We start from the raw sequence: 23,749 nt of genomic DNA, 5'->3' as shown, positions 1-23,749 counted from the left end.
AACATAACTCTGATAATGTGTACTGTCCTTGAAGTTGATTGGTCCACACCCGAGACAGCTTTCCTTAGAGCCTAGTCTCACATGGTTTGGACCAGATGACGCCAAAAGGCGCACAACTCAAAGACAATGCACCATCAGAGTATGAGAGCTCGGGGTAAGCATTTACACCATTGGAGCCTCATTTGCCAGTAAAAATATGATAATTGGCTTTTTACCCTTCTATCTGGCAACAAAACTGACACCTTTTTAAATCCTTTATATTAAGTTCGCGTGCTTGCTTGCTTGCGTGCTTGCTTGCTTGCTTAGGACCGTGCAAATCTTTCGGTCGTTTTTTAACCCACTTCCCGTGATCCAATCGAGCTGACATTTTCCACACAGACTCGTTGTGCCAGACAATTATTGTTCGTGAAAAAAAAATTCCCAAAATTTTACACTTTTTAGGCAAAGAAAATGTATTTTACATATATTCAAATAGAACGCATTCATGGCTTTGGCTGAACGTCAGAGTGTAAGAGCCCAGAGCGTAACCCCTCCACAGGCCGTGGCGGAGTAGCGCAGTTGGTAGCGCCCTCGCTTCCCATGCCAAAGGTCGCGGGATCGATCCCCGCGTCCTCCACAGGCGAATATATTTTTAAATCCTTTATATTAAGTTCGCTGCCACGCATATAAAGGATTTATAGTGAAAAACTTTGTTTTTACGGGTTATACTTATTTACATTGTCTTTGAGTACATGGCCCCGTCCATTGTCCCTTTGATGCGGTGAAGTTGTCCTGTCCCCTTCGCAGAAAAACACCCCCAAAGCATAATGTTTCCACCTCCATGTTTGACGGTGGGGATGGTGTTCTTGGGGTCATAGGCAGCATTCTTCCTCCTCCAAACACGGTGAGTTGAGTTGATGCCAAAGAGCTCCATTTTGGTCTCATCTGACCACAACACTTTCACCCAGTTGTCCTCTGAATCATTCAGATGTTCATTGGCAAACTTCAGACGGGCATGTATATGTGCTTTCTTGAGCAGGGGAACCTTGCGGGCGCTTTGTGTAGGTCTACAATCTTGTCCCTGACATCCTTGGAGAGCTCTTTGGTCTTGGCCATGGTGGAGAGTTTGGAATCTGATTGATTGATTGCTTCTGTGAACAGGTGTCTTTTATACAGGTAACAAGCTGAGATTAGGAGCACTCCCTTTAAGATTGTGCTCCTGATCTCAGCTCGTTACCTGTATAAAAGACACCTGGCAGCCAGAAATCTTTCTGATTGAGAGGGGGTCAAATACTTATTTCCCTCATTAAAATGCAAATCAATTTATAACATTTTTGACATGCGTTTTTCTGGATTTTGTTGTTATTCTGTCTCTCACTGTTCAAATAAACCTACCATTATAATTATAGACTGATCATATCTTTGTCAGTGGGCAAACATACAAAATCAGCAGGGGATCAAATACTTTTTCCCTCACTGTATAAGGTAATATATAGTATCGTAATGTATCGTGAATAGACAGCAGTGTGGTATACAGTAGGGTTTGTAGAATAATACATAGTGTAATATTACAATGTATAGTCTAAGTTATAGGGTAGTGTATAGTAACGCAGTGTATAATTCAATGTTGGGGTTTGTCTATGGCAGTGTATAGTACGGTGTATAGTCGTGTGATGTAGAAAAAAGTTTAGTTGGAGGCATATCAATATAATGCATAATGTTAGAGCGTATATTGGGCTGCGTATACGATATTATACAGTGTAGTTTAGATTGGAAGGTATAATATTGTAATGTATAGTAGCAGGGGCGGTTTCTTCATTAGGGCGATTGGGCGACGCACCACCAATGTCATTCAACCACAGAGTCACGCTAGCCGTCACTGTGCCTCTGGATATAGTCCAATCAGCGTCATGTCACGTTCTGTGGAGTACCGCCTCTTTTTGGGCGATTTCACTCCGGCTGAGAATCGCCCCGAGTGGCCCCATAGACTTACATTCAAAGATGTTTTTTTTCGAACGGGGGCGCTACAATGCATTCTCTATGGCTTCCGGGAGGGCTCGCCCTAACGTGCTTACGTCATCATACGTAAGCACGTTTCATCCAACAATATAATTTGTCGCCACCTAGTGGAATCTTTAATAAAAGAAACTTGAGTGGATTGTATATTAATAGTGAGTATAGAAACAAACAAGATGTATTGTAAGTCATTTTATTTTTCATTAATATTAAAGAAGTGAAGTTTCCTTTACATGCTTAAGCTGTTAATTTATCCATTGCATGGGTGGACCTCATCCTTATCAATCATCCAGACATTTGCCCCCCCTGAGAGATTTTGCAGGAGCCGCCACTGTATAGTAGTCTAGTTTATAGTATAGTTGTAACGCAGCACAGGACAGAGTAGCACAACACCGTGGTTATTTCTCTCTCTCTCCCCCTTCCTCCGTTTCGAGCATAGATGGACTCGTCCGTCTGAACAACGCTCGCTGCTTTCCGTGGTGCTAACGTTAAGGAAAAAAACGCCACTTTTTTCTACATAGAAGTGTAATGTATAATTACTTATTGTTAGTAGCTCAGCTTATTGGAGAGTATATTGAGTTTATTGATTATATTGATGTAATTTATATTTTAGTTTTTTTTTATCAGTTTACTATATGGTAGTCATTATATAGTGTAGTGTATACCCAGTTACTTAATGTTGATAGCTCAGCTTATTGGAGAGTATATTGAGTACGATTTAAAGCTTTCGTGACTGCAGGGATTCATCTTCTTGGTTCTTTCGGTAAAGTCACGTAGAAGGGAAGTAATAAAATAATAAAAATAAAACATAATAAAACAATTCTCACGACGTTTCGGCCACAACGCAAGCAGCCGTCCTCAGGCGAAGAATGAGACATTATCAAGCTAGGAGCTTATATAGGTGTAGCGAGGAGGAGCGCCTTAACAAAAGAATGTGCATATGAAGAGGAATTTTAGCATACCAATGGGCAATGCGTAGGAGGGGGGGCGGAGGGGTTTCAAAGTCCCATTATGCCCATGCATTATGCAGGATCAACAGCACCACGGGGGGGCGCAAGGAACAACGTTAATAAAGGAAAGGAATGTTAATGATATGTAGCTGCATTTACCAAACAACCACGTAGAAAACCAAAGTAAAAACTACATAAAAAACTAAAATATAAACTGATACTTACTATACTCTACAATAAGCTGAGTTACTAACAACAAATAATAAATTACAATTCTACGTCGTAAGAAGTATATGATATACTTCCATCTAAACTTTATTCTCTTAGCATATACAGTACTATATACTGCCATAGATAAACCCAACATTAAATTATATACTGTATTGCTGTAAACAACCCTATACTTTATACATTTTAATATAACACTATGTATTATTCAACTCACCCTAATGTGTATCGAAATGGTTTATTACGTCCTTCCAATGATTGCTAAGCCTGAATCCATATTCTCGGTTAAAATTGTCTCTGTGTTTGTATATGTGGATCGCCTCATGAACGAATCTCTCATGATAGCCAGATGGCTTGCAGAGAACCTCCGTCTTGGAGAAGTCAATGTCATGTGAGCCCACTGAGTTGTAACAGTGGTCTGCCACGGCTGAGGTGTTTGTCCCACCGTGTTTTAGATCAGCTTTATGTTCACGAATGCGGTCTGAGACGTGTCGTTTGGTTTCCCCAATGTAACTGCTACCACAGAGGCAACTTAGTTTGTAGACGCCAGGGTACTGTATGTCTGGAATCACATCTTTTACAGACGGTACCAGATCACGGATTTTATGTACTGTGTTGAATCGGACCTGGATCTTGTGTTTAATCAGGATTTTGGAGATCTTTTTTGTGACCCCAGCAATGTAGGGTAAGGTGATGGTCTTGAAAGGCTCCTCAACAGGATCCTTCTTAATGGTTGGAGTGATGGCTTTGCGGATTGTGTAGTCGGAGTAACCATTAGCCTTAAGAGCTTGGCGTACGTGTTTGAGTTCACTGGAAATGTGTTCATGGTCGGAGATGCATTGGGCTCTATGATATAGAGTCTTGATGAGGGAATTCTTCTGGGATGGATGGTGGTGGGAATCCGGTTTTAGATAAGCATTCGTGTGGGTGGCTTTCCTGTAGACAGAGTGGCTCATTGAACCATCAGGTCTCCTTTTGATTAGGACATCCAAAAAGGGTAGCTTGCCATCATTTTCGACTTCCATGGTGAATCTGATGGCTGGGTGTATGGAATTGATGTGGTCGAGAAATTGGTCTAGAGCAGGCCGGCCATGTGGCCAGATGACAAAAGTATCTGGCCACATGGCCGGCCTGCTCTAGACCAATTTCTCGACCACATCAATTCCATACACCCAGCCATCAGATTCACCATGGAAGTCGAAAATGATGGCAAGCTACCCTTTTTGGATGTCCTAATCAAAAGGAGACCTGATGGTTCAATGAGCCACTCTGTCTACAGGAAAGCCACCCACACGAATGCTTATCTAAAACCGGATTCCCACCACCATCCATCCCAGAAGAATTCCCTCATCAAGACTCTATATCATAGAGCCCAATGCATCTCCGACCATGAACACATTTCCAGTGAACTCAAACACGTACGCCAAGCTCTTAAGGCTAATGGTTACTCCGACTACACAATCCGCAAAGCCATCACTCCAACCATTAAGAAGGATCCTGTTGAGGAGCCTTTCAAGACCATCACCTTACCCTACATTGCTGGGGTCACAAAAAAGATCTCCAAAATCCTGATTAAACACAAGATCCAGGTCCGATTCAACACAGTACATAAAATCCGTGATCTGGTACCGTCTGTAAAAGATGTGATTCCAGACATACAGTACCCTGGCGTCTACAAACTAAGTTGCCTCTGTGGTAGCAGTTACATTGGGGAAACCAAACGACACGTCTCAGACCGCATTCGTGAACATAAAGCTGATCTAAAACACGGTAGGACAAACACCTCAGCCGTGGCAGACCACTGTTACAACTCAGTGGGCTCACATGACATTGACTTCTCCAAGACGGAGGTTCTCTGCAAGCCATCTGGCTATCATGAGAGATTCGTTCATGAGGCGATCCACATATACAAACACAGAGACAATTTTAACCGAGAAGATGGATTCAGGCTTAGCAATCATTGGAAGGACGTAATAAACCATTTCGATACACATTAGGGTGAGTTGAATAATACATAGTGTTATATTAAAATGTATAAAGTATAGGGTTGTTTACAGCAATACAGTATATAATTTAATGTTGGGTTTATCTATGGCAGTATATAGTACTGTATATGCTAAGAGAATAAAGTTTAGATGGAAGTATATTATATACTTCTTACGACGTAGAATTGTAATTTATTATTTGTTGTTAGTAACTCAGCTTATTGTAGAGTATAGTAAGTATCAGTTTATATTTTAGTTTTTTATGTAGTTTTTACTTTGGTTTTCTACGTGGTTGTTTGGTAAATGCAGCTACATATCATTAACATTCCTTTCCTTTATTAACGTTGTTCCTTGCGCCCCCCCGTGGTGCTGTTGATCCTGCATAATGCATGGGCATAATGGGACTTTGAAACCCCTCCGCCCCCCCTCCTACGCATTGCCCATTGGTATGCTAAAATTCCTCTTCATATGCACATTCTTTTGTTAAGGCGCTCCTTCTCGCTACACCTATATAAGCTCCTAGCTTGATAATGTCTCATTCTTCGCCAGAGGACGGCTGCTTGCGTTGTGGCCGAAACGTCGTGAGAATTGTTTTATTATGTTTTATTTTTATTATTTTATTACTTCCCTTCTACGTGACTTTACCGAAAAAACCAAGAAGATATATTGAGTACATTGATTATATTGATGTAGTTTATATTTAGTTTTTTCACATCGGTGTATTGTATGGTAGTAGGGTATTTGCAGTTCTTTAGAAACTCCTTTTTTGTTTTCCACATAATGCACTAGCTTGATACGCGGTGGTTTTGGCTGTTGCAGTTATTTATTATTAAAATTTCCCTCCCCTTTATTACTGCTAATCCTACATAATACACAAGCATAATATGACTTTGAGACCCCCCACTGCCTACACATTCTACAAGAGGTGACTAACCCCATATCTGCATTTGTCATCAATATGCTATATTACTCTGTTGATATGTAAATTCCTTTGTCAAGGCGCTCTCCTCCTCCCACCCAACTTAAAATACGCTGCCAAGCTTAGCAGTGTTCATTAGGATGCTGTCTTTCCAACAGCTCGGTTCTTCACCTGAGGACGGCTGCTTGCTTCGTGGCCGAAACTTCGTGAGAATTAAATTTTATTATGTTTTATTTTCATTATTTTATTATTTCCCTTCTACGTGACTTAACCGAAAGAACCAAGAATATGAATCCCTGCAGTCACGAAAGCTTTAAAGCGAAAAAACACTTTGAATAAAGCGTGGCGATGGTGATCCCTCAAAATGTGAAGGGGAACAAATCCACGCAGTGACCACCACAGAGACCCACAGAGACACCCATATATACAGAGACCCACAGACACCCAGACACCCACAGAGACACCCATAGAGACCCTTAGACCCACAGAGACACCTATAGACACATCGAGACCCACAGATATACCCATAGATACAGAGACACCCATAGAGACCCATAGACACACAGAGATACCCAAGGAGACCCCAAAGACACATAGAGACACCCTAAGAGACCCATAAACACACAGAGACACCCCACAAAGAACTAGCTATGTGCAGTGCGAACGAAGTTCATTATCCGTACATGCACCCTGTACCGCTCCGTGGGTCTCTGAGTATCAGTCTCTGTGGGTCTATATGGTTTTATATGAATATGGGTCTCTGTGGGTCCCTGAATATGGGTCTCAGTGGGTCTCTGAGGATCTTTGTGGTTCTCTGAGTCTCTACGAGTCTGTATCAATGTGCACTTAGAGCATATGGCTGCCACATGGGGATGACGATGATGACGACGACGATGATGCTGACGACGACGATGATGATGATGATGATGACGATGATGATGATGATGGTGATGATGATGACGACGACGATGACGTTGATGACGATGATAATGATGATGACAATGATGATAACGACGACGACGATGACGACGATGATGACGATGATGACGATGATGACGATGATGACAACAATGATGATGACAACGATGATCATGACGACGATGATGACAATGATGACAATATTGACAATGATGATGACAATGATGATGATGACGACGATAATGATGATGACGACGACGACGATGATGATTACGATGATTATACCAGCCACTTCGGTGGGGGGCTTAACCTGGTGTGTGCGTAAACAAAATTAGTTTAAAGTTTAAGTTGTTGTTGTTGTCACGTGTGCAGCGATCCTTAGTCTCTTCAAGCCTCACCTGACTGAGCGCCAGAAGCTGGAGCTGGCCGCCATGCAGGAAGTTTGGTTCTTTACTCTGGATGGGGAAAGAAGCTCACGAGGGGGAGTGAAGAACGGAGAATTTGATTACGACGACAACAACTACATCCTTGTGAGACTCACACACAGACACACACAAAGATACAGACACAGACAACAACAACAACCGCCATTCGCCACTAAGTGGCGATGATGTCACCACGACGCTTGTGCCAGGCCATGTGCACCTTGAGGCCACGTGAAGTGTCGAACGCCCGCTGGCAGGAGGTCACGGGACAGACCCAGGTGCCACGGGTTGACTGACTGAGACGACTGATTGATGTACCACCTGTGCCCCCTACTGTGCCAACTTGCTGTGCTTTAGCCACCCGGCGCTCCGCTCGTTGTTGTGAGCGTCGCTCCTCCGCCCTCTGTTGTTGTTAGAGGGCAACTGCGTCCAACTGCCCAGTAGCATCCTTCACGAGCCTCCTCCACGAGCCTCCTCCACAGAGCCCGATCTTGACACCGCTGGTACCAGTCATTGGCAAGTCCACTCAGTTCCACGTCCTCCTGTACCACATCACTCCATCTCTTTTCTAGCCCGTGCCGCGCCCGTTTAGCCCCCTCGATCCGGCCAAACAAAAGCTGTTTGGGCATGCGGTGATTGGGCATGCGGGCTACATGGCCCAGCCAACGCAGCCTTGCCTGCCGGAGAAGCTCACCGATGGGACTTTGTCCAGATCTTTCGAGGAATTGTGAGCTCCTCACACAATGCAGCCTGGTTAAACCCAGGATTGATTGTAGGTAGGCCAGCCTAAATGTTTCTAACCGGCAGAGATGTTCCATTAGGGGGGTCTACGTTTCGCAAGCGTAGAGAAGGGAGGGAATGACTGTGGCCGAGAAAACCTGAAGCTTCGTACAGAGCGATAGACCAGGTAGTTTCCACACAGCGTTAAGCAACCGATAAAAAGATAATGCCGCTCGACTGATTCGGAGTGAGACCTCTACTGTTAAACCGGAGTCGGTCATGAGCACACTGCCCAGGTATGGGAAACCCTCCACTCTTTCCACAACTGCCCTATCACCGATTGGGAGTTGTGGGGGTGGAGTGCCCGATGTTACAAAATATCCAGGCAGGTGCTTCGTTTTGGTGGGGCTGATGGTAAGACCCCACCTCTTAGTGGCACACTCCAGTTTCAGCAGCAGCACCTCCAACTCCTCCTCTGAGTGAGCCGCAATTACCAGGTCGTCGGCATACATAACGTGGTTGACCAATAGGGAGCCATCCCTTGACCGCATCCGGGCATCGATGAGCCTCCCATTGTATCTGTACCAGATGGAAATTCCTCCAGTACAGCTACTGAAGGCTTTACGAACTACGTGGTCGAAATAGATGTTAAATAATGTGGAGCCAGAGGACATCCCTGTCGCACCCAAGGTGTACAGGGAATGGCTCTGACTCCCGGCCACGTAGTTTTACCCAGGCCTGCTCACCATCATGAAGGTCCTTAATGAGCGTGAGCAGAGGGTCAGGGACTCCGAAAGCGCGAAGAACAACCCAGAGCCCAGGCCTACTGATGGTATCATAGGCCTTGACCAGGTCAATAAAGCAGAGATGTAAGTCTTGTTGGAATTCCCTACACCTCTGCTGTAGCAGACGGACAGAAAATATGGCATCTGTGCAGGACTGCCCTTTCCTGAAACCGCAATGGGGCTCTGCAAGCCTCTCCTCAGCGTGCCTAGCAAGGTGATGTTGAATAATCCTTGCCAGGAACTTTCCCGGCACACTTAGGATTGAGATGCCCCTGTAGTCCCCCTTCTTGAAGAGGGGGACCACCAGGGCATCCTTCCAATCCTGCGGAACCCATCCAGTGGCCCAGACTGTTGTGATGATGTCATGTAGGGCAGTCTGCGCATAAACGCCACCCTCCCTCAGCATTTCGCTTGGGAGATCATCTCTGCCCGGTGCCTTTCCTGATCTCAGACTCTGGATCGCCTTCAGTACTTCCTCAACGGATGACACCTCAGCCAGCCACTCACAGGGGGTGACTTCCTCCTTCAATATTTGAGGCACCGCAGCCTCAGCAGGGTCATCCCCACTTTGTCCCATGATGTTTTCCAGACTGAGGGATTCCCTCTCCCCCAGGACCTCACGGTAATGCTCAGCAAATCTGCAAACCTGTTCCTGGGGGTCACAGATTGGATCACCATTCTTTCCCCTAATGATGGTAATAGGTGTGGCACTGCAGGTTGCTTTTTTGATGGGAGTTAAATAGGGATTTGTGATCGCGGGCCATTGAGGCTGACTCTATCTCCTCAGCAACCCGCGACACCACCCATCCTTGCAGCGCCTCACGGCTCTCCGAACCTCCGAGCGAAGGCTGCGGTAAGCCTCCTCATTCTCTGACGTGGAATGCTTTAGACGATTAGAGTGGGCCTATCGCTTTTTCTCAACCATCCGGAACACCTCCTCTGTCAGCCAGGGTCTCTGGGGAGGTCTGGACCGCGTACCCAAAGCAGCCATTGCAGCTGCATGAGTCACAGTCCTAAACCTCGCCCATTTACCCTCGACATCAGGAGGAGTGGGGGACGATGGCAACCCCAGCCACAAGCGATGATGTAATTCTCGCTTGCAACTTCCATCAGCTAGCTGAGACCAGGCCACCTTAGGTTGGAATGGGGTCCTGGGTGTACACCCACCACCGGAGTGGAAGAATGGCAGGCGCATCTTACAGATAACAAGTCGATGGTCAGAGGGCAGATCAGCTCCACGTTAGGTCCTGGTGTCAAGGACATGGGCTCGCATCCACTGGTCCGTCAATATGTAGTCCAGCAGATGTTCTTGCTTGGATCCGGCATGCATCCATGATGTTGTGTTGATGCGCCGATGCCAGAACAGCGTGTTGGTAATTACAAGCCCATGGGCTGCACAAAAATCTATTAGCCTCCTACCGTTGTTATTGAGCTGATCTGGCCCATGCCTTCCAATCACTCCAGACATTGAAGTCAGCCAACACACTCACACAGACACACACACAGACACAGAGGCACACAGAGGCACTCAGACACACACAGACACAACCACACTCATTCTAGATTTGAAATTTTCGTGACTGCAAGAATCCATACTCTTTAGTTCTTTCGGTAAAGTCACGTAGGTGAAAAATAAAAATATAATAATAATAAATAACACACTCATACCCACACTCATACCCACACTCATACCCATTGAGACCCACAGAGACACCCACAAAGACCCACAGAGACCCAGACCCACAGATGCACAGAGACCCACAGTTGCCCACACAGAGACACTGATACCCATAAAGCACCACAGATTGGCTACGTACGGTGCGAAATAAGTTGAACATACACACATACAGAGACACCCAGACACATAGAGACACCCACAGACACTCACAGTGATCCACAGATTAGCACTGTTGGCTACGTGTGACCTCCCCGTGACCCCCACCCTGACCTCCCGTGACCTTCCCGTGACCCCTGCAGGTCCAGAACGAGCACTTCTATTACCGCTTCCAGCTGGACAGGAAGATTGGGCAGGGTGGGCAGAGCGTGGTGGTAAGGTGTCTGGACCACAAGACTCGGACGATGGTGGCTCTCAAGATCCTCGCCTCACCCTCCACGTGAGTGGGCCCTGGCGCAGCAGTGTAGTCAACAACAACAATAACACCACCAACAACAAGAACAATAAACAAACACACACTATGGGACTGCTGCTGGCTGTGAACCACAACAACAAACAATGACTGAACATCCTTTACTTGACTCTCCACCACCTCCCCACCACCACCTCCACCTCCCCACCACCCTCACCGCCACCACTGGTTGTGTGTTGGAGACTAACCCCACCACAACACTGACAATTGACTTTGACATTTTCCAACACAACAATCGGTTAAGTGCTGAGCAAGTAGCGAGCTGGCCAAGCATTTTTTGTTTAGGTGACAAACCACCTCAACCAATTGGGCGTGTGTCAGGTGGCGGGTTTAACAACACAACATTTATATTTACATCATCCAACCCAAACTCACCTCTATTGTGTATACTATTGGTCACGACAGACCCACGACGACTACTCAGTGTTATACACACAGATCCACTACTACTACTCAGTTTTACACACACAGACCCACTACTACTGCTCAGTGTTTCACACACAGACCCACGACGACTACTCAGTGTTACACACACAGACCCACGACTACTACTCAGTGTTACACACACAGACCCACTACTACTTCTCAGTGTTACACACACAGACCCACTACTACTACTCAGTGTTACACACACAGTCCCACTACTACTACTCAGTGTTACACACACAGACCCACGACTACTACTCAGTATTTCACACACAGACCCACTACTACTACTCAGTGTTACACACACAGACCCACTACGACTCAGTGTTACACACACAGACCCACTACTACTACTCAGTGTTACACACACAGACCCACTACTACTACTCAGTGTTACACACACAGACCCACTACTACTACTCAGTGTTACACACACAGACCCACTACTACTACTCAGTGTTACACACACAAACCCACTACTACTACTCAGTGTTACACACACAGACCCACTAATACTACTCAGTATTACACACACAGACCCACTACACCTATTCTTAGGTTTTTTCGGTAAAGTCAGGTAGGTAAAAAATTAAAATTAATAAAAGTTAAATAAAAATAAAAATCATGACGTTTCGGAGGCAACACAAGCTTCCGTCTTCAGGTGGAACCGTCACAGCCCAACAGCTGTATCATTTAATTTTAATTTTTTACCTGCGTGACTTTACCGAAAAAACCTAAAAATATTAATCCTTGCAGTCACGAAAGCTTCAAATCTACCACTACTACTACTACTCAGTGTTACACACACAGACCCACTACTACTACTCAGTGTTACACACACAGACCCACTACTACTACTCAGTGTTACACACACAAACCCACTACTACTACTCAGTGTTACACACACAGACCCACTACTACGACTCAGTGTTACACACACAGATCCACGACTACTACTCAGTATTTCACACACAGACCCACTACTACTACTCAGTGTTACACACACAGACCCACTATGACTCAGTGTTACACACAGACCCACTACTACTCCTCAGTGTTTCACACACAGATCCACGACTACTACTCAGTATTTCACACACAGACCCACTACTACTACTCAGTGTTACACACACAGACCCACTATGACTCAGTGTTACACACAGACCCACTACTACTACTCAGTGTCACACACACAGACCCACTACTACTACTCAGTGTTACACACACAGACCCACTACTACTACTCAGTGTCACACACACAGACCCACTACTACTACTCAGTGTTACACACACAGACCCACTACTACTACTCAGTGTTACACACGCAGACCCACTACTACTACTCAGTGTAACACACACATACCCACTACTACTACTCAGTGTTACACACACAGATCCACGACTACTACTCAGTATTTCACACACAGACCCACTACTACTACTCAGTGTTACACACACAGACCCACTATGACTCAGTGTTACACACAGACCCACTACTACTACTCAGTGTCACACACACAGACCCACTACTACTACTCAGTGTTACACACACAGACCCACTACTACTGCTCAGTATTTCACACACAGACCCACTACTACTACTCAGCGTTACACACACAGACCCACTACTACTACTCAGTGTTACACACACAGACCCACTATTACTACTCAGTGTTACACACACAGACCCACTACTACTACTCAGTGTTACACACACAAACCCACTACTACTACTCAGTGTTACACACACAGACCCACTAATACTACTCAGTATTACACACACAGACCCACTACTACTATTCTTAGGTTTTTTCGGTAAAGTCAGGTAGGTAAAAAATTAAAATTAATAAAAGTAAAATAAAAATAAAAATCATGACGTTTCGGAGGCAACACAAGCTTCTGTCTTCAGGTGGAACCGTCACAGCCCGACAGCTGTATCATTTAATTTTAATTTTTTACCTGCGTGACTTTACCGAAAAAACCTAAAAATATTAATCCTTGCAGTCACGAAAGCTTCAAATCTACCACTACTACTACTACTCAGTGTTACACACACAGACCCACTACTACTACTCAGTGTTACACACACAGACCCACTACTACTCCTCAGTGTTACACACACAGATCCACGACTACTACTCAGTATTTCACACACAGACCCACTACTACTACTCAGTGTTACACACACAGACCCACTATGACTCAGTGTTACACACAGACCCACTACTACTACTCAGTGTCACACACACAGACCCACTACTACTACTCAGTGTTACACACACAGACCCACTATGACTCAGTGTTACACACAGACCCACTACTACTACTCAGTGTCACACACACAGACCCACTACTACTACTCAGTGTTACACACACAGACCCACTACTACTACTCAGTGTTACACACGCAGACCCACTACTACTACTCAGTGTAACACACACATACCCACTACTACTACTCAGTGTTACACACACAGATCCACGACTACTACTCAGTATTTCACACACAGACCCACTACTACTACTCAGTGTTACACACACAGACCCACTATGACTCAGTGTTACACACAGACCCACTACTACTACTCAGTGTCACACACACAGACCCACTACTACTACTCAGTGTTACACACACAGACCCACTACTACTGCTCAGTATTTCACACACAGACCCACTACTACTACTCAGCGTTACACACACAGACCCACTACTACTACTCAGTGTTACACACACAAACCCACTACTACTACTCAGTGTTACACACACAGACCCACTACTACTACTCAGTGTTACACACACATATCCACTACTACTACTCAGTGTTACACACACATACCCACTACTACTACTGAGTGTTACACACACAGACCCACTACTACTACGCAGTGTTACACACACAGACCCACTACTACTACTCAGTGTTACACACACAGTCCCACTACTACTACTCAGTGTTACACACACAGATCCACGACTACTACTCAGTATTTCACACACAGACCCACTATGACTCAGTGTTACACACAGACCCACTACTACTACTCAGTGTCACACACACAGACCCACTACTACTACTCAGTGTTACACACACAGACCCACTACTACTACTCAGTGTTACACACACAGACCCACTACTACTACTCAGTGTTACACACACAGACCCACTACTACTACTCAGTGTTACACACGCATACCCACTACTACTCCTCAGTGTTACACACACAGACCCACTACTACTATTCTTAGGTTTCTTCGGTAAAGTCACGTAGGTAAAAAATAAAAATTAATAAAAGTAAAAAATCATGACATTTCGGAGGCAACACAAGCTTCCGTCTTCAGGTGGAACTGTCACAGCCCGACAGCTGTATCATTTAATTTTTTTTTACCTACGTGACTTTACCGAAAAAACCTAAGAATCTGAATCCTTGCAGTCACGAAAGCTTCAAATCTACCACTACTACTACTACTCAGTGTTACACACACAGACCCACTACTACTACTCAGCGTTATACACACAGACCCACTACTACTACTCAGTGTTACACACACAGATCCACGACTACTACTCAGTATTTCACACACAGACCCACTACTACTACTCAGTGTCACACACACAGACCCACTATTACTACTCAGTGTTACACACACAGACCCACTACTACTACTCAGTATTACGCACGCAGACCCGCTACTACTACTCAGTGTTACACACACAGACCCACTACTACTACTCAGTGTTACACACACAGACCCACTACTACTACTCAGTGTTACACACACAGACCCACTACTACTACTCAGTGTTACACAGACCCACTACTACTGCTCAGTGTTACACACACAGACCCACTACTACTACTCAGTGTTACACACACAGACCCACTACTACTACTCAGTGTTACACACACAGACCCACTTCTACTGCTCAGTGTTACACACACAGACCCACTACTACTACTCAGTGTTACACACACAGACCCACTACTACTGCTCAGTGTTACACACACAGACCCACTACTACTACTCAGTGTTACACACACAGACCCACTACTACTACTCAGTGTTACACACACAGACCCACTTCTACTGCTCAGTGTTACACACACAGACCCACTACTACTACTCAGTGTTACACACACAGACCCACTACTACTACTCAGTGTTACACACATAGACCCACTACTACTACTCAGTGTTACACACACAGACCCACTTCTACTGCTCAGTGTTACACACACAGACCCACTACTACTACTCAGTGTTACACACACAGACCCACTACTACTACTCAGTGTTACACACACAGACCCACTTCTACTGCTCAGTGTTACACACACAGACCCACTACTACTACTCAGTGTTACACACACAGACCCATTACTACTACTCAGTGTTACACACACAGACCCACTACTACTACTACGCAGTGTTACACACACAGACCCACTACTACTACTACGCAGTGTTACACACACATACCCACTACTACTACTCAGTGTTACACACACAGACCCACTACTACTACTCAGTGTTACACACACAGACCCACTACTACTGCTCAGTGTTACACACACAGACCCACTACTACTGCTCAGTGTTACACACACATACCCACTACTACTACTCAGTGTTACACACACAGACCCACTACTACTCAATGTTATACACACAGACCCACTACTACTGCTCAGTATTTCACACACAGACCCACTACTACTACTCAGCGTTACACACACAGACCCACTACTACTACTCAGTGTTACACACACAGATCCACGACTACTACTCAGTATTTCACACACAGACCCACTACTACTACTCAGTGTTACACACACAGACCCACTACTACTACTCAGTATTTCACACACACAGACCCACTACTACTACTCAGCGTTACACACACAGACCCACTACTACTACTCAGTGTTTGACACACAGACCCACTATTACTACTCAGTGTTACACACACAGACCCACTGTTACTACTCAGTGTTACACACACAGACCCACTACTACTACTCAGTGTTACACACACAGACCCACTACTACTACTCAGTGTTACACACACATACCCACTACTACTACTCAGTGTTACACACACATACCCACTACTACTACTCAGTGTTACACACACAGACCCACTACTACTACTCAGTGTTACACACACAGACCCACTACTACTTCTCAGTATTACGCACACAGACCCACTACTACTACTCAGTGTTACACACACAGACCAACTACTACTACTCAGTGTTACACACACAGACCCACTACTACTACTCAGTGTTACACACACAGACCCACTTCTACTGCTCAGTGTTACACACACAGACCCACTACTACTACTCAGTGTTACACACACAGACCCACTACTACTACTCAGTGTTACACACACAGACCCACTTCTACTGCTCAGTGTTACACACACAGACCCACTACTACTACTCAGTGTTACACACACAGACCCATTACTACTACTCAGTGTTACACACACAGACCCACTACTACTACTCAGTGTTACACACACAGACCCACTACTACTACTACTCAGTGTTACACACACAGACCCACTATTAGTACTCAGTGTTACACACACAGACCCACTACTACTACTCAGTGTTACACACACAGACCCACTACTACTACTCAGTGTTACACACACAGACCCACTACTACTACTCAGTGTTACACACACATACCCACTACTACTACTCAGTGTTACACACACAGACCCACTACTACTACTCAGTGTTACACACACATACCCACTACTACTACTCAGTGTTACACACACAGACCCACTACTACGCAATGTTATACACACAGACCCACTACTACTGCTCAGTATTTCACACACAGACCCACTACTACGACTCAGCGTTACACACACAGACCCAATACTACTACTCAGTGTTACACACACAGACCCACTACTACTACTCAGTGTTACACACACAGACCCATTACTACTACTCAGTGTTACACACACAGACCCACTACTACTACTCAGTGTTACACACACAGACCCACTACTACTACTACGCAGTGTTACATACACAGACCCACTACTACTACTACTACTCAGTGTTACACACACAGACCCACTATTACTACTCAGTGTTACACACACAGACCCACTACTACTACTCAGTGTTACACACACAGACCCACTACTACTACTCAGTGTTACACACACAGACCCAATACTACTACTCAGTGTTACACACACAGACCCACTACTACTACTCAGTGTTACACACACATACCCACTACTACTACTCAGTGTTACACATACAGACCCACTACTACTACTCAGTGTTACACACACAGTCCCACTACTACTACTCAGTGTTACACACACAGACCCACTTCTACTACTCAGTGTTACACACACATACCCACTACTACTACTCAGTGTTACACACACAGACCCACTACTACGCAATGTTATACACACAGACCCACTACTACTGCTCAGTATTTCACACACAGACCCACTACTACGACTCAGCGTTACACACACAGACCCAATACTACTACTCAGTGTTACACACACAGACCCACTACTACTACTCAGTGTTACACACACAGACCCATTACTACTACTCAGTGTTACACACACAGACCCACTACTACTACTCAGTGTTACACACACAGACCCACTACTACTACTACGCAGTGTTACACACACAGACCCACTACTACTACTACTACTCAGTGTTACACACACAGACCCACTATTACTACTCAGTGTTACACACACATACCCACTACTACTACTCAGTGTTACACACACAGACCCACTACTACTACTCAGTGTTACACACACAGACCCACTACTACTGCTCAGTATTTCACACACAGACCCACTACTACGACTCAGCGTTACACACACAGACCCAATACTACTACTCAGTGTTACACACACAGACCCACTACTACTACTCAGTGTTACACACACAGACCCATTACTACTACTCAGTGTTACACACACAGACCCACTACTACTACTCAGTGTTACACACACAGACCCACTACTACTACTACTACTCAGTGTTACACACACAGACCCACTATTACTACTCAGTGTTACACACACAAACCCACTACTACTACTCAGTGTTACACACACAGACCCATTACTACTACTCAGTGTTACACACACAGACCCACTACTACTACTCAGTGTTACACACACAGACCCACTACTACTACTCAGTGTTACACACACAGACCCACTATTACTACTCAGTGTTACACACACAAACCCACTACTACTACTCAGTGTTACACACACAGACCCACTACTACTACTCAGTGTTACACACACAGACCCACTACTACTACTCAGTGTTACACACACATACCCACTACTACTACTCAGTGTTACACACACAGACCCACTACTACGCAATGTTATACACACAGACCCACTACTACTGCTCAGGATTTCACACACAGACCCACTACTACTAATCAGCGTTACACACACAGACCCACTACTACTACTCAGTGTTACACACACAGACCCACTTCTACTGCTCAGTGTTACACACACAGACCCACTACTACTACTCAGTGTTACACACACAGACCCATTACTACTACTCAGTGTTACACACACAGACCCACTACTACTACTCAGTGTTACACACACAGACCCACTACTACTACTACTACTCAGTGTTACACACACAGACCCACTATTACTACTCAGTGTTACACACACAGACCCACTACTACTACTCAGTGTTACACACACAGACCCACTACTACTACTCAGTGTTACACACACAGACCCACTACTACTACTCAGTGTTACACACACATACCCACTACTACTACTCAGTGTTACACACACAGACCCACTACTACTACTCAGTGTTACACACACATACCCACTACTACTACTCAGTGTTACACACACAGACCCACTACTACGCAATGTTATACACACAGACCCACTACTACTGCTCAGTATTTCACACACAGACCCACTACTACGACTCAGCGTTACACACACAGACCCAATACTACTACTCAGTGTTACACACACAGACCCACTACTACTACTCAGTGTTACACACACAGACCCATTACTACTACTCAGTGTTACACACACAGACCCACTACTACTACTCAGTGTTACACACACAGACCCACTACTACTACTACGCAGTGTTACACACACAGACCCACTACTACTACTACTACTCAGTGTTACACACACAGACCCACTATTACTACTCAGTGTTACACACACAGACCCACTACTACTACTCAGTGTTACACACACAGACCCACTACTACTACTCAGTGTTACACACACAGACCCACTACTACTACTCAGTGTTACACACACAGACCCACTACTACTACTCAGTGTTACACACACAGTCCCACTACTACTACTCAGTGTTACACACACAGATCCACGACTACTACTCAGTGTTACACACACAGACCCACTACTACTACTCAGTGTTACACACACAGACCCACTACTACTACTCAGTGTTACACACACAGACCCACTTCTACTGCTCAGTGTTACACACACAGACCCACTACTACTACTCAGTGTTACACACACAGACCCACTACTACTACTCAGTGTTACACACACAGACCCACTTCTACTGCTCAGTGTTACACACACAGACCCACTACTACTACTCAGTGTTACACACACAGACCCATTACTACTACTCAGTGTTACACACACAGACCCACTACTACTACTCAGTGTTACACACACAGACCCACTACTACTACTACTACTCAGTGTTACACACACAGACCCACTATTACTACTCAGTGTTACACACACAGACCCACTACTACTACTCAGTGTTACACACACAGACCCACTACTACTACTCAGTGTTACACACACAGACCCACTACTACTACTCAGTGTTACACACACATACCCACTACTACTGCTCAGTATTTCACACACAGACCCACTACTACGACTCAGCGTTACACACACAGACCCAATACTACTACTCAGTGTTACACACACAGACCCACTACTACTACTCAGTGTTACACACACAGTCCCACTACTACTACTCAGTGTTACACACACAGATCCACGACTACTACTCAGTGTTACACACACAGACCCACTACTACTACTCAGTGTTACACACACAGACCCACTACTACTACTCAGTGTTACACACACAGACCCACTTCTACTGCTCAGTGTTACACACACAGACCCACTACTACTACTCAGTGTTACACACACAGACCCACTACTACTACTCAGTGTTACACACACAGACCCACTTCTACTGCTCAGTGTTACACACACAGACCCACTACTACTACTCAGTGTTACACACACAGACCCATTACTACTACTCAGTGTTACACACACAGACCCACTACTACTACTCAGTGTTACACACACAGACCCACTACTACTACTACTACTCAGTGTTACACACACAGACCCACTATTACTACTCAGTGTTACACACACAGACCCACTACTACTACTCAGTGTTACACACACAGACCCACTACTACTACTCAGTGTTACACACACAGACCCACTACTACTACTCAGTGTTACACACACATACCCACTACTACTGCTCAGTATTTCACACACAGACCCACTACTACGACTCAGCGTTACACACACAGACCCAATACTACTACTCAGTGTTACACACACAGACCCACTACTACTACTCAGTGTTACACACACAGACCCACTACTACTACTACTCAGTGTTACACACACAGACCCACTATTACTACTCAGTGTTACACACACAAACCCACTACTACTACTCAGTGTTACACACACAGACCCACTACTACTACTCAGTGTTACACACACAGACCCACTACTACTACTCAGTGTTACACACACAGACCCACTACTACTACTCAGTGTTACACACACATACCCACTACTACTACTCAGTGTTACACACACAGACCCACTACTACGCAATGTTATACACACAGACCCACTACTACTGCTCAGGATTTCACACACAGACCCACTACTACTAATCAGCGTTACACACACAGACCCACTACTACTACTCAGTGTTACACACACAGACCCACTTCTACTGCTCAGTGTTACACACACAGACCCACTACTACTACTCAGTGTTACACACACAGACCCATTACTACTACTCAGTGTTACACACACAGACCCACTACTACTACTACTACTCAGTGTTACACACACAGACCCACTATTACTACTCAGTGTTACACACACAGACCCACTACTACTACTCAGTGTTACACACACAGACCCACTACTACTACTCAGTGTTACACACACAGACCCACTACTACTACTCAGTGTTACACACACATACCCACTACTACTACTCAGTGTTACACACACAGACCCACTACTACTACTCAGTGTTACACACACATACCCACTACTACTACTCAGTGTTACACACACAGACCCACTACTACGCAATGTTATACACACAGACCCACTACTACTGCTCAGTATTTCACACACAGACCCACTACTACGACTCAGCGTTACACACACAGACCCAATACTACTACTCAGTGTTACACACACAGACCCACTACTACTACTACTACTCAGTGTTACACACACAGACCCACTATTACTACTCAGTGTTACACACACAGACCCACTACTACTACTCAGTGTTACACACACAGACCCACTACTACTACTCAGTGTTACACACACAGACCCACTACTACTACTCAGTGTTACACACACATACCCACTACTACTGCTCAGTATTTCACACACAGACCCACTACTACGACTCAGCGTTACACACACAGACCCAATACTACTACTCAGTGTTACACACACAGACCCACTACTACTACTCAGTGTTACACACACAGTCCCACTACTACTACTCAGTGTTACACACACAGATCCACGACTACTACTCAGTGTTACACACACAGACCCACTACTACTACTCAGTGTTACACACACAGACCCACTACTACTACTCAGTGTTACACACACAGACCCACTTCTACTGCTCAGTGTTACACACACAGACCCACTACTACTACTCAGTGTTACACACACAGACCCACTACTACTACTCAGTGTTACACACACAGACCCACTTCTACTGCTCAGTGTTACACACACAGACCCACTACTACTACTCAGTGTTACACACACAGACCCATTACTACTACTCAGTGTTACACACACAGACCCACTACTACTACTCAGTGTTACACACACAGACCCACTACTACTACTACTACTCAGTGTTACACACACAGACCCACTATTACTACTCAGTGTTACACACACAGACCCACTACTACTACTCAGTGTTACACACACAGACCCACTACTACTACTCAGTGTTACACACACAGACCCACTACTACTACTCAGTGTTACACACACATACCCACTACTACTACTCAGTGTTACACACACAGACCCACTACTACGCAATGTTATACACACAGACCCACTACTACTGCTCAGGATTTCACACACAGACCCACTACTACTAATCAGCGTTACACACACAGACCCACTACTACTACTCAGTGTTACACACACAGACCCACTTCTACTGCTCAGTGTTACACACACAGACCCACTACTACTACTCAGTGTTACACACACAGACCCATTACTACTACTCAGTGTTACACACACAGACCCACTACTACTACTCAGTGTTACACACACAGACCCACTACTACTACTACTACTACTCAGTGTTACACACACAGACCCACTATTACTACTCAGTGTTACACACACAGACCCACTACTACTACTACTCAGTGTTACACACACAGACCCACTACTACTACTCAGTGTTACACACACAGACCCACTACTACTACTCAGTGTTACACACACATACCCACTACTACTACTCAGTGTTACACACACAGACCCACTACTACTACTCAGTGTTACACACACATACCCACTACTACTACTCAGTGTTACACACACAGACCCACTACTACGCAATGTTATACACACAGACCCACTACTACTGCTCAGTATTTCACACACAGACCCACTACTACGACTCAGCGTTACACACACAGACCCAATACTACTACTCAGTGTTACACACACAGACCCACTACTACTACTACTACTCAGTGTTACACACACAGACCCACTATTACTACTCAGTGTTACACACACAGACCCACTACTACTACTCAGTGTTACACACACAGACCCACTACTACTACT

At 45.0% G+C, this 23,749-nt stretch overlaps 1 protein-coding gene across 1 annotated transcript in view; it reads left to right on the top strand.

Moving 5' to 3' along the window:
- Positions 1 to 23,749, top strand: part of LOC144944714 (dual specificity tyrosine-phosphorylation-regulated kinase 4-like) — a 70,772-nt gene that overhangs the window by 5,279 nt on the left and 41,744 nt on the right. The window contains exons 4-5 of the mRNA XM_078873072.1: positions 7,368 to 7,525; positions 10,903 to 11,039. Of these exons, the coding sequence (XP_078729198.1) occupies positions 7,368 to 7,525; positions 10,903 to 11,039 (295 nt within the window). The remainder of the gene's footprint in view (positions 1 to 7,367; positions 7,526 to 10,902; positions 11,040 to 23,749) is intronic.

Source organism: Lampetra fluviatilis, chromosome 35 (genome assembly GCF_964198595.1).
Source record: "Lampetra fluviatilis chromosome 35, kcLamFluv1.1, whole genome shotgun sequence".
NCBI classification, from domain to species: domain Eukaryota; kingdom Metazoa; phylum Chordata; class Hyperoartia; order Petromyzontiformes; family Petromyzontidae; genus Lampetra; species Lampetra fluviatilis.
Note: the sequence above shows the minus strand (reverse complement) of the source record. Positions and strands in the feature narration are given on the sequence as shown.